This window comes from Phascolarctos cinereus, unplaced genomic scaffold (genome assembly GCF_003287225.1).
Source record: "Phascolarctos cinereus isolate Bilbo 61053 unplaced genomic scaffold, phaCin_HiC Scaffold_1;HRSCAF=81, whole genome shotgun sequence".
Taxonomy (NCBI): Eukaryota; Metazoa; Chordata; class Mammalia; order Diprotodontia; family Phascolarctidae; genus Phascolarctos; species Phascolarctos cinereus.
This window is the reverse complement of record NW_027555514.1, coordinates 83409864-83424045: the sequence shown is the minus strand read 5'-3', so window position 1 is coordinate 83424045 and position 14182 is coordinate 83409864. Positions and strand designations below refer to the sequence as shown.

At 36.5% G+C, this 14182-nt stretch overlaps 1 protein-coding gene across 1 annotated transcript in view; it reads right to left on the bottom strand.

Annotated features, from left to right (window-relative positions):
* PTPRN2 (protein tyrosine phosphatase receptor type N2) overlaps positions 1–14182 on the bottom strand; it is a gene marked incomplete at its 5' end in the record, with an annotated part of 1499790 nt that overhangs the window by 8634 nt on the left and 1476974 nt on the right. The window contains one exon of the mRNA XM_078149736.1: positions 6505–6578. Coding sequence (XP_078005862.1) covers positions 6505–6578 — 74 coding nt within the window. The remainder of the gene's footprint in view (positions 1–6504; positions 6579–14182) is intronic.

Here is a 14182-nt window from a genome sequence, read left to right as displayed (position 1 = left end):
GGCCTTGGAATTGATGAGAAAATTTAAAAAAGTTAACTCTACTAAATAGTTTCAAAGGAAGAAACTTAAGGGCTCTGATTAAAAACGATCACTTTCACAGAGATGCACTAAAGGGAAAGGAAGGAAGAAATGTGTTTATAAGATATACATCTTGAAGAAAGAGGTACATCTATCTTTTGATGCATGTTATTTTAGCTATGTCCTGTAATTTTTTTCTCCTCCCTAAAAATAAAACCTTTATTTAGAATGTTAGAAATATAGTACAGTTGAAATTGTACGGACAATTTCACAGATTGCCTTGTGACATCTCTTGTATGATATTATACTGTTCTTTAAGTTTTTGTGTGTCTATATGCTGTCTTCCTAACTAAATTGTAAGTTTCTTGAGGGCTGGGACTGTCTATTATATACTTCTTTTATATGTCTCACGGCATGCAGCAGAGTTTATTATACATAGTAGGTTCTCAAAGGAATACTTATTGATCTATTGAACTACCTCATAGAAGCGAAGCAATTTCCCCTATAAAGACAGCTATAATTATAATGAAAAAATAATAAAATATAATATCCTATGCTAATGTTCTACTCCAATGCCTTACTGTGCCATGGAAGTGTCCTTGAATTCTTAAAGACTGTGTTAATGTGGCACAGGCACTAGCAATTTCCATCAAGCAGAAAAGGCTTTGATGGTCTATATTCCTGTTGTCTGAGGAGCTACTCAGCTAAATTAAAAAAAGGATAATGAAGCAATCAAAAACAATTATTAAGTACTTTCTATATGCCTGACACTGCTAGGTATTAGAGATAAATATTTTATTCCCTCAAGAAGCTTGCATTCCATTGGGGGAGGGGAGGGGTAGAACAACATATTTCCAGGTAAGTAAATCCAGGAGATTCTCTCTCTCTCTCTCTCTCCCTCTCTCTCTCTCTCTCTCTCTCTCTCTCTCTCTCTCTCTCTCTCTCTCTCTCTCTCTCCCTCCCCCCCCGCCCCGGATTTACTTATCACTGTATCACTTTTGAATTTACATGTATATACACACATGTGTATGTATTTATATATGCATATATCTACATACATAAAGTGGTCTGGAGAGGGGTAACTAGAGAATCATTAAAGACCTCTTGAAGAATATGGCACTTGAGCTGAGCCTTAAATGAAGCTAAGCTTTCCAAAAGGTGGAGTTTGGGAGAGAGAGAATTTCAGGCATGAAAGATGGAATGTCACATATGGGAGACCACAAGGAGGCTAGTTTGACTGGAATGTAATTGTGTAAAGGGGAGCGTAATCAGCCTACAAAGATGGACTAGAGTCAGACTGTGACAAGTATTATTAGATATAAGAAAGAAGGATTTATATTTTATACTAGAGGCATTTGGAATGGAGGTTCTTGAGTGGTACCATGGCATGGCCAGACTTAGGTGTTAGATTCCTAATTTGGCAGCTGCCTGGAGGGTATATGTATTCTCAGGATAGAATGGATACAACACCTCCCTCAAAAAAAAAGAAACAAACCCAAAACTAATTTGGACACAATAGTCCAGAGGAGAGGTGATAAGGACCTGAGCTCATGCTGTCCACATGAGTAAAAGAAGAGGAGAGATGTGAGAGATGTCAAGGAGGTAAAATCAGCAAGACTTGGTGACTGATTACATCTGTGGGTGAGGACAGGGAAAAGTCAAGGATGACTCTGAGGCTGTAAACTTGAGTGAGTGGAAGAATGGGGCTATCCTTAATAAGGGGAAATTAGGAGAACTGGGTTCAAGGGAAAAAAGATGAGTTCTGTTTTTAAAAAGTTGAGTTTGAGATGCTTGTGGGACATCTATGCAGAGTTCCTTACCAGACATCTTGTGATGTGGTACCAAAGCTCAGGAGTAAAAGTGCTGAGTTAAAAAGGATGACAAACTTGGAGGCACCAACGATTTGGATCTTGTGAGGGCCTTGGATTATGGATTGGATTATCTACTCCAACCACCTCATTTATAGGTGAAGAAACTGAGGCACAGGGTGGCCACGTGACTTGTGTTGGACCACTGAAATAGTCAGTGGAAAAGTCAGAATTCAAACCCTCTGATTCCAAATGAAGCCCTCTTTCAGTGGTACTCTGCTACTTTGGTCTCAGGGTAAAGAATTTTGTGGCCCCAGCAACTCTTAAAGATCATTTACCAAGTTACAGATAGGCTGTGATCTGTTTTGGTGGGTTGTTCCCATTCAGGCAAAATTAGAGCTCACAGTATATGTTATTGCTTTCAAACTGGAAGGGAGCTTTAAAATCATCTATCTAGTACAATCCCCTACTTTTATAGACGAGGAAACCGAGTCCTAGGGAGGATATGTGACATTCCCAAGGTCACACAAGGAGCAAGTGGAAGAAGGACCAGGATTTGAATTCAGTTCCTTCCAAATCCACTGTAGCATATGACCTCTAGGATCTTGACGTATAATTAAACATATTTAAATAACATGTATTTTGTAAAAACCACCGGGTTTTTTGTTCTTGTTACTAAACTAATCAAAAGCACAGTAGTTCTTAATTTATTATCAGAAGCATTCCTTTGCCCAGGGAACTCTTTAAGGGTGACTTTTCTAACATGCCTTAAATTTGTAGTTTTATAGTCCACACCAAGTTGCATATTGAGTCTCTTTTTTTTTGTAGTTTCCAAAAAAACCCATAAGATTTGTTTTAATATATTGAAATAAACTATTTTCTTCTGGCCCATGTAACCGAACACTTAGAGCAATATACTAATTTGGGCATTTTAAAAAATTGTATGAGTGAGTTCAGGTTTCATGGGATTGTATGGGAAAAGGAATCTTAAACTAAAATGTAGTAGCAATTTGCTTGGGCTTATAACACTTTTGTCCCCTTTTATCCCAATACCTGAATTGACATAATTTTTTTTGAAACAGGCAAATCTCAATTGTCTAAGCCATGATGTTAATTATTCAAAAATCATATATAATGAAATTCTCTGTCACCCAAGAAAATTAGGCAATGGGAAGAGTTACCACATCGAAGAATTAGAGCATAGTTAAACACAATGTAAAACACACACACACACACATCGAATAACACAGTGTCATCTTTCTTTGATGATTCAGAAAGAACTTGAGACCTATGCAATGCCTCAAGGCCATCTTCTTGAACATCAATGATTATTGTACTATAGATAGGGAGAAGTATTATTTAATAGTGAATACTGGATGATGTGATGCTGAGTAATGGAGAACTTACTATTTCTGCCATTGGAATGTATTGTATGATTCTATTTTTTGCAGAAAATATGTCTTCCTAATGTTAATACTAAAATTAGTTTTCCTTCCTTGGGCATGCACCAATTGGCATTAGAAGGTGGAGGAAGTATGAGAATTGGCCTACGGTGAGGGGAAAGGGAGGAAGAAGAAGTTAAATGGTAATTTAAAATTTTCTATGGATACTTCACTTAGTAGCTTTGGTTGCAGATAATTAAGAGTTGCCTCCATCAGAAAATCAGACTCATCATTTGCAATAATAAAAGAGTCACTATCCTGCCGGTAATCAGGTTTTGTTTTTTTTTTTTGGTGGGGGAGGATGAGGAGGGAGAGGAACTTTAGCTTTAGCAGCTCTACTATTTGGTTAATCTTCACAATATGTCCCATACAGACAAAGGCTGTTAAACAGGTCTGCTTGTTTAAAGTCACACAGTGAGGGAGTGAAGAAGTCTGAGGTGAGGTCCAGATTACCTGGTTACATTTGTTTCTACCTAGAGAATGTTCTTTATTTAATTTGGACTTGGATGAGATAATCCAAAATGTGCTAACTTTTGAGAATATTTTTCTTTTGGGTACTAAGCCCCCTTTTATTCCAAGAAACAAATCTTAATAATGGAAATATCTGGATGACACCTCATTCATTGCTAGTAAAACTGAATATTTTTGGAAAGTGTTATGGAAGTTTGCAGTAAAAATTATAAAAATAACTATGTCTTTTGACCCAGTAATCCTGCTATTGGGAAAAGGGCAAAAAAAGAACCATCTGTTAAATATTTGATAGCAGCATTATATGTAACTAAAAACCAACAATAACAACAACAAAACTAAAAGTAACCTAAATGTTCCACATAAAGGAAGGACTAAATTAATTATGTTATATTAATACAATGTAACACTATACTGTCATCAAGACCAGCCACTAAGAGGAATGTAAAAAACTGGAAAGATCTTGATGAAATAATGCAAAGTGAAAAAGCTCTTAAGAGGATGTAGACGTAAAGATCAGTGAGAATTAATGGACAAATTGTCCTGGGGAGGTCTTACAGGTAATGATTATAAAAAAATAAAAATAATAGTTAACATGTATTCAGCCCTTCAAGGTTTACTAAGTGCTTTACATACAATATCTCGCTTAGTTCGCTCATCAACCCTGTGAGGTAGGTCCTATTATTACTTCCATTTTACAGATGGGGAAACTGAGGCTGAGATTCATTAAAGGACTTGTCCAGGGAAAAACAGCTAGTAAGTATCTGAGGCAAGATTTGAACTAAGGTCTTCTTGCCTCCAAGTCCAGTGCTCTATACATTACATGACTTGCTTAATTCTCACTAATCACAAAGTTGTGATACTTAATGCATCAAAATTGAGCTGAACTTTAAATTTAATTTAAATTATTAAAGTGATGATACTCTATGCAATGAAATAAACAAAAATTAATTTAAGTGTAAATAATTACTAACCAAATTGAGTTAATTATATGAATATCTTTTATTAAATTTTTAATAAAACATTTAATAGAGAAATAAAACCCAGAACTCAGATTCAACAAACACGTTGCTTCTTACTTCCTTCAGGCCTTATGCATGTTAACAGAGAATCCAATGTAATATAAAGAGTGCTGGATTTGGGAGACTGCTCCACTAAGTCCTAGCTATATCATTTGCTGTGTGTCTGCCCATGGGTTAAATCGCTTAACTCCTCTGAGTTCCATTTTTCTCATTTTAAAAATGGAGAATAACAATATTTGCCCTTCCTGCTTCATAGGATTGTGTAAGGAAAGAGCTTTAGAAACTGTAAACCACTGTATCAATGGTAGCTCCCATTTTAATCACTTCATTTAGTTTAGTAACATCTTAGAGTAGTAAGGAGTTTCAGGCATTGTAAAAATTACCACAGAGGCACACAGAGGTTAACAGATGTTTAGGTAGAGAATAAGTCATTAGGGTATAGAAAAGGAATCTAAGAGTTCTGTGTACCTGACTTAACAGCAGTTCACTTTCATCTGTGTGTGTATGTATGTATATGTGCATATATGTGCATATAAGTACACACATATCATATATATGTATATATATGTACACATGCATAGATAAATACACATACACAGTTAAAACTTTAAATCCTTTTAGGAATTCAGCACCAACATCTTTTTTATGGTTTCCAGTCTTCTTTGCAAGTACTAACTACTCTAAGTGTTAGATATACTTTGAGAAAGGAAAGAACCCATATTTTATGACTTGCACACTTTAAAAACATGACATTTTAAAGCGTTTTTTGTCGGGGGGGAGAAGAGTGCTTTATTTTTAGTAGACCATGGGGAGGCTCTAGTTTCCTTAGCTCCCTTGTATATGGTCCCTGTATAGGCCTGTACATAATATAATACAGAACACATAGGAGATTGGAATGAATGCATAGGGAGCCCAAGAATCCCTGTAGAAGGTTTTGTTTGTGTATGCTATTGTTACTGTTTTAAATCCCCAAGTTTCTGATACTAGATACTTCTCTCTCATCAGAGTAGAATGTAGCAATAATAATGGCTGACATTTATATAGCACTTTACACACTAACTCATTTGATTCTTGTTATATTTCTGTGAGTTAGGTACTTGTCTCATGCTTCCCAAATCTGATTAGCTGAAAGTTCCTCAAAGGGTTTCACAAACCCTGCTGGACATCAGGAATTATTCTTATTCTTAGCAGTGTTTTAGTTAATTAATATTTTGTGTTACTATATTATAATACTAATAACTTAATATCTTAGTACACATGTTATTGATTATACTTGGTTATATTACATGATAGTATGTTATGTTACACTATACAATATTACTAACATACCACATATTTCATATAAAAGCATATCACAATCACATGTTAATGGGCAGTCAGCCCAAATGCTGCATTGGTACCTATGAAATGTAAAAACATCCAGAGGCCCAGAACATTGGGTGAGTACTCTGCTCTGACGAAGGGCATGCCTACATCGATGTGATCATAGGCCTACCAAAGTATTGTTGTATAAGTTAATCAAGATAGATGTTAGAGTTGTTACTAGAACCAACCACAAACACCTTAGGAAAGTGGTTTAAATGTCTCTTTTACCATAAATAAACCCGGTTGGTAGCTAGTCAAAGCAGAGTAATAAGCTTGTGACCTATGGTAAATTAGGGCCTAGGCTCTCTCTTCTATCAAGAAAACAAGTACATCGAGAGACTTTTCATGTATTTTAAATCCCAGTGGATTTATTGACGGTACCTTTGTCTGGACCATGCCCGGTCTCTGGTCCCTCAAGTGCTCCAGGGTAGCAGCAATATCAATCTCTTTAGCACCTGCAACAAACCACAAATCGGGCTGATTTCAGAGCACAAGATAATCCATGCTGCATCTGTCAATCTCCTGCTACCGGGGTCCCCTTTGGGCTAACAGTCCAATTGAAAATTATTACATTCATCCCTCAGCAGACTTGGCAGGCAGCTGCAATTTCTGTGTTCATATAGAAAAATAAGAGGAGAGGGCAGCTTTGATTAGCATTAATTAAAAAAATCTTGGGCAAAAAAATTGGTATGAGATGCTTATACAGATACTTACCGATAGCAGAACATATTTATCAGAACAAAAATTATCCTTATTTATTTAAATGGGAGGAATTTAAAAAGAATGGTTTGAATCATATAAAGCAGTGTGTTGGAGCTTAATTCAGTCGGGGCAGAATTTTTCCACCAAAAGAGAAGAAAAGTGAGAGACATACAAATGTTTTAAACTTTAGAATTAATTTTGTAAAGCAGTTGTCCTTGCTTTTCCCCTCTGTTTTCTAACATTTAAGAAAAGAGAAAATGATCACAGTTACATCTACTATATAGCAATAACACCAAAACATTCACTAGAGTTGATACATATTTTGTGTCAGATGACCATATTCACAGAAGCCATTTTATTAAAATTCATCACTTATATTTTGTTTTTGGAAATTCGCTGAGTCAACAAATATTTTATTGTGTGCCAGGCACTGTGGAAAACTGGGAAAAAAATAAGATGTGGTTCCTGCTTTCTCTGGTCTTCCAGTCTCATAGGGGCGATGAGACAGGCACATAAATAGTAAATGAGAGATAGAAAGTACTGCAGGTATCAGAAGAGGAAAAGATCAATCGTTTCCAGTTGGGTGGATCAGGGAAGGCTGTGTGGCTGCTAGGTGGCACATTGGATGGAGAGCCAGGCCTGGAGTCAGGAAGAGTTGAGTTTAAATCTAGCCTCAGACACTTACTAGCTGTATGACCTTGGCAAGTTACTTAACCTTATCTTACCTCAGTTTTCTCAGTTATCAAATGGGGGTAATAGCAGAACTTAACTCCCAGGGTAGTTGCGAGGATCAAATGAGACAATATTTGTTTAGTACAATGCCTGGCATATATAGTCCCCCCCTCCATCTTACAGGTAGCATTTGAGTTTGGCTTTAAAGGATGGCTAGGATTTAAGAAACAACTAGGTGGCACGGTAGATAGAGTGCCAGGCCTGGAGTCAGGAAGACCTGAATTCAAATCCGGACTCTTGACATTTATTAGCTATGTGACCCTGAACAAGTCACTCAACCATGTTTATCTCAGTTTTCTTATCTGTAAAATGAGCTGGAGAAGGAAATGGCAAACTACTGCAGCATCTTTGCTAAGAAAACCAAATGGGGTCACAGAGTAGGATATGACTGAAGTGACTTTATAACAACGTACCTTGAGCAAGTCACTTAGAATCACGGATTTAAAGTTGGAATGGACATTGGAGGACTTCGAACCTAACTTTCTCATTTTCCATTTGAGGAAACAGAGGTCCAGAGAGATTAGAATACTTTCCTAAGGTTGCTCCAGTAATAAAGGACAAGGCTAGGATTTGAACTCACATCCTCAGATTCTTAATCTTTCACTTCACAATGTTGCCTGAACTTCTCTGGACTTATCTTTTTGATTGTTATCAAAATGGTCCAAATATTCTAAATCCCTATGAAGATAAAAAAAAAACGCCTCTGTAATTCAATGACTTTGACAACAAAGTGCTTTTGAAAGTCCATTGGCAAGGAAATAGCATAATTCAAATTGTGTATTAGAGGATTAATCCGACCTACTGTGTGCACAATAGATTGGTGGAAGTTGGGGAGGAGAGAAATTTGAAAAAGAGGCTCTGAATGAGGGTAATGGTAGTGGATATGGAAAGGGATAGATAGGAGCAACACTCTGGAGGGAATGACTCCTCACTAGATATATTTGCCCAAATAGAAAAACAAGCCAATATTAAGTGAAAATCGTTCCTCTCTGAATAGAAGCAGTGTTTCACAGTTTCCAACAATGAATATAGTTAATAGCTAGCAAGGAAAATGCTGTAAACATAGGTAAAGTTAAACCTCTCTTAATTTGTATGATATAATTTTGATGTCTTTATCATCTTGGATGTTTTCCTCTGGATCCTCTTTAGGGTACCCCTCTCCCCCTCCATTCATTTGTTTCAGTTGTGTCTGACTCTTTGTGACCTCATTTGGGATTTTCTTGGCAAAGATACTGGGGTGGCTTGCCATTTCCTTCTCCAGTTCATTTTACAAATGAAGAAACTGAGGCAAACAGGGTTAAGTGACTTGCCCAGGGTCACAGAGCTAGTAGGTGTCTGAAGCTAGATTTGAACCATGAAGATGAGTCTTTCTAACTCCAGGCCATCACTCTTATCCAGAGAGCCATCTTGCTGCCCTTCCTCTCTTGGTTATTAATATCCAGAAGATCTTTTGTCTCTGGGGAGATCCACTTATTAAAAATTATCTGAAACATCAACCTCACCTGAATGGTTTTTCCCTACTTAATTAATCATCCTTCTACTAAAATAATAGCATTATATACCTGGTGCCTATTTAGTGTGATTATAGTAATAATTACATGAAGAACTCATTTGTTCAGAAAACACACTGGTTTCAAGAGAAATAAGAGTCTGAGATGTATTGTTTTAGTTCAATGGTATGAAATGTTTTGGTTATGGGGTCATGTACATTCCAAACATTCTAATCAGTGAGAACATAAAACCAAGAATCAATAAAACATAATGTTTAGATATCATGCCAAGGAAAACTTCTCACTGGATAAATATTAGCACTACCACAGATTTAATGCTAAATGGACTGAGTCAGGGGTTCATGAGAACTCTAATATGTTAAATGTTTTCCTATTTTACCTTGATAGCAAGGACAGTAAGATTATAATGGTGCTCAGTTCTTGAGTATGTTTCTCACCTAATTGGCTTTTACTGGAGTAAATTCTAAACATTATTTGATTAGCTGAAAATGGAACAATGTTAGAGATTAAGAGCTAAAAAAACAAATAAATTTTCTATATGTATATTTCACTTAAACAAACTGCTGATAAATAATGAGGAAAATGCGAGTTCCAGGAAGAATGACTGGATTAGTCCAATTAGAGCTGGCCATTTTCTGTTTTGCTTTGCCCACACTTGGTATTGCCATGGATACCTCTTCCTTCCATTTCAGTCCTTCCTTCACTTTCTACTTCTTCCTTCTCTGACTACAGATACCACTGATTTCTAGCTTTCCTAAATTCCCATTACATAGACTTTGTGAATCTCTACCCTAAAATTCACTATGACAGTTTTAAAAGAAGGTAAGTTTACTGGTTCATTATGCATAGTGCACATTTTTTTGGCATTATAATACTACGTTAAACATGGATGGCAACTTAATATTTTATCTCTTGACCAGCATCAAAAAGGCCATTGAGAAAAAGGTCTGAGATTAAATGGATATTATGGAGAAAAGTAAAAATAAGTCATTGTAAAGGCCGTGACAATGATTTGGCTTATGATGCAACCAGTTTCTTAAAAGTATCTTATAAATTATTTTCTGACCAACTTTTCTGTTATGTATTATTTTGTCTTCTAATTTTCTTGTATGTATCCAACTGTATGAATCCTGTAAGTTTTTTTCATGGTAGGGGTGCCATTTTTCCTAGTTTTTGTTGTTTTCAAACCAGCTCCCATGTCATATTCAATGAGACTAAGTTTATTCATCAGAGACTTTTTCTTACAATGAAAAAATAACTCTCAGGACTCTTAGGAGGAATCAAATCTAGAGATGTTCTAGGACTCCAGAGGCCATCTAGTTCAACCCTCTCATTTTACAGATGAGGAAACTAAGGCCCTTCAAGGATATAAAGAGATATATTTAGTGTCACACAAATCAGGAAATAAATATAGCCAGTATTTGCACCTAGATCTATGACCACCAAATTTAGGGGCTTTTCCTATTCTACCTCTTACTATAAGGTGCTAAGCACAAGGCAGGTACCTGTTGATTACTTTTAGCTTTTATGCTGAATATCACTTCCTCTGGACAAGTGTTTGATATGCTACTTTTATTCCATAATGTAGTCACACCTTGCAGTTATCTCTTGCATTACAGAACAGGTATTATTTGGCAAAGTTGTCTGTAACGTGAATTACGTTTTCCCATTAGCTTGCATTGTAAAATCATAGATGTGAAGCATGTTTTAATACACCCACACACCCATGCACACACAACAGCAGCAGCAGTAACAACAATAGAACAACAGACAGATGGAAACTTATTCAGAAAAGGGTTAAAATGGAACAAACTGCTGGGCACAATGGTCTGATGCTTACTGAATGCTTGAATCCTTGTCTAAACAATGTTTCCTTTGTAATTCTCTGTATTTTATTTTATGCATTTAAAAACATTATTCTCAGAAAGGATCCATAAGCTTCACAAGTCTAACAAAGGGGTCAATGGCACAAAAATGGCTAGATTATCTAAGGCCCTCTAAAGCTCTGACATTCTATGATCTTTGAAAATTAGCTAGTTCCCCACTTTTCAGCTTTGTGAGTTCTGAAGTCCATATTTTGAGTTTGTTTGAAATGAGGAATATCTATACTTTCAGTTCTTACCTGAGTTATCTAAATCCAAGATTCTAGAGACAAGTACTTGTAATTTCTTTGTAAAGTACTTAATTTAATATCATATGTAAAAAAAGGGAGTTAAATAATTTCTCATCCTATCAAATTAGCAGGATTAAATTAATTTTTTTCCTACTGCCTGTCCACCTGCTTTATCTATCAAGAATGAAATCATACTGCAAGTATTTGACCTCATTAACAATTATTCCAATAGTGATAACAAATATGTTAACTACACAATAGATGGCACATATTTCCATGGAAACAGGCTGATATTGCAGATGCAATATTATAGTGACTTCACTGAAGACATCAGCAGGAACTGCATAGGAATGAGCACACGTACAAAAGACCAAAATAACAGAACACTGAAAACAATTGGATCATGAATTTCACCCCAGAATTCTTTGTCCATTCAAAGACAGTACCATGTATTTAATATGTTTTTATTCTAATATAGATTTTGCATTTGATCATTAATGGAAATTTGTTGTGATTTAACTGGACTTTCTAAGAATAAATCATTCCCAAGAAGGAAAAAAAAGTGCTTTGAGTGATATTATAGGCCTTGAGCATGGGCCATTTTAAGATAATGTCACTTTGAAATCAGGGTTTAATATGTATGTGTGTGCATATACATGTGAAGATGGATTGAGGGTTGGCCTTGAAGCTGGGAAAACCTGGGTTCTCATCCTGATTCTGACACATGGTTGTGTCATTAAGGACAAGTGGTTCAACCTCTTAGCGCCCGTGGGTGACTCTAAGACTGAATCACTGAAAACTTGCAGATCTATATTGGAAACGGGAGTTTTCTCCCCCACTGAAATCTCAGGTCTAAACACCTCCCTGGCTTACCTTCCCATTCCCCATACACACACACCTACATCTGGCCAGCCAATTCTGTGGTCATTCATTAAACTAAAACCAAATTAATATCAAGATACACTCAAAAGAACAGAGATCCCACAAACAAAATGCTTCCAGGAGAACAAACTAATCTGCTGAAAAGTAATATAAGCTAGCATTTCAAAATAAACTATTTTTAAGTACAGCTATGTAGCTTTTGCTGTGACTAACCAAATTAGTCATGAGTATTTGTAGATGCATTTTAGAAGAATACCTTCCTTAAATAAGTCTAATTTATAACTGATGGAAAAAAGGGCATAGATAGGCAGTCTAATACCTAGGATATCAATAGTTCCCTTGGGAAAACAGCCTTTTTAAACTTATTCATTTTTTTCTTTTTTTCAATTCTTTCTGTAACATATTTGTAGCTTTTGAGATCTCCTATGTGGCAAAGGACCTTTTATAAGCCATAGTACTACTGTTTCTCCACCCTAAGCAAGCCCACATCTTAGTTCTCCGGTGTTTCCTTCAGGTTTCAACTACTAGCACTGCTCTTCACTTATTGGAGGAGGTCCTTTAAATTTAAGTTCCCTTACACGGAAAAGATCACAAGGCATCCCTTGTCTTACCTCCTTTTCCCTAGGTCTTAGCAGCAATTTATGTGCTTAAAGGGAATTATGGGATCTAACTCATAGATTTAGAACTGGGAAGTCATCTGGTCTTCACCCTTTCATTTTAAAGACTCACAACGACTCACAAGTCTCATAGATAATGTAACTATGGCCTTCCCAGCTCAGTCATATCAAGGTCGCATTGTTCTCCAACTACTGACCAAAATTTGGTTTGAGAAAGTTTCTCTCTTTCCTATGAAACTGAACAAAAATTGCTCCTCTTTAACTTGGACCCAAGGCAGCTTCTCTTTGGGTTTCTGCCTTCTGAACCCTTCCTTGGAAGACCAGTAGCACTTGGTGCATTAGAAGTGGCTCACGCTTTTACCTTGTTTCTCACTGGCCTCTGAAGGACACTCTGCATCAGCACTTGTGTTTGATTCACCCCTAGATTGAAAGAATTGCCTTTTCCATTTCTATCAGGTGAGCGTCTAACCAAGGCGGCCCCTTCCATGATCCTCTCACTTGCTCTCTCATTCTGAACCTAACTTCCTAGACAGGCCTATCTTTATGTCCCCAGACCTGGCCAAGAAAATCTGACAGACACAGCAGAGGCCTAATTGAGTTGAGGCATTTTCTCTTGGTCTTCAGCTAGGAATTCAATCACTTTGGGCTTTCCCTTGGAGTTTAAGCTCAAAAATGACATCTTATCGGTATAATTATCAGTAAGTATTCAGGGAAACATAAAAAGAAAGGGAGTGTGGCATAGTGGATGGAGTGCTGGCCTTAAAGGCAGACAGACCTGGGTTCAAGTCACTGTCTGTCACTGGGCAAAGTCTTTGATGCTCTTTGTGCCCTAAACATCTTAAGCTGTAGAGAAGGCAAACAATTGCATTAGTGGAGGAAATTCCCTTTACCAATGAAATCACAGGTTCCAAATCTCTCCTACTATGGAGATTTGAATATATTTTTAACTCTATATTAAAAAAAATTAATTGGATAGGATCATTTTACCATAACACATGAAACTCTTATAATATTATATTTTTTGAGTTCTTTCTTTATAGCTATAGTTTTACATACCCTATAGAGTTACTGATTGGGATCATTCTCTGGAATAATTTCTTATAGAATTCTGATTAGAGACATAAAATCATTAAGAATTGTAATAGGTAACTAGGTGGTGCAGTAGATAAGAGTGTTGGGCCTATAGTCAGGAAGACCTGAGTTCAAATTCAGCCTCAGAGACTGTGACCCTGAGAAATCACCCTCTTTGTGCCTCAACTTTCTCATCTGAAAGTGGGGTGAATAACAACACATACTTCTCAGGGTTGTTTTGAGGATAAAATGGCATATTATTTGCAAGTGCTATGCAACTCCTATTATTATTATTATTATTAGTTATTATTATTATACGAGAAGGGAGATTCCCAGTTTCTGCTCTGGCAGTTACTCATACAGTAGTTACCTAATAGCTGATGTCTGTCTCTGGTGGACAAATTGAGCTGAGGCATGATCCTTTCATAAAA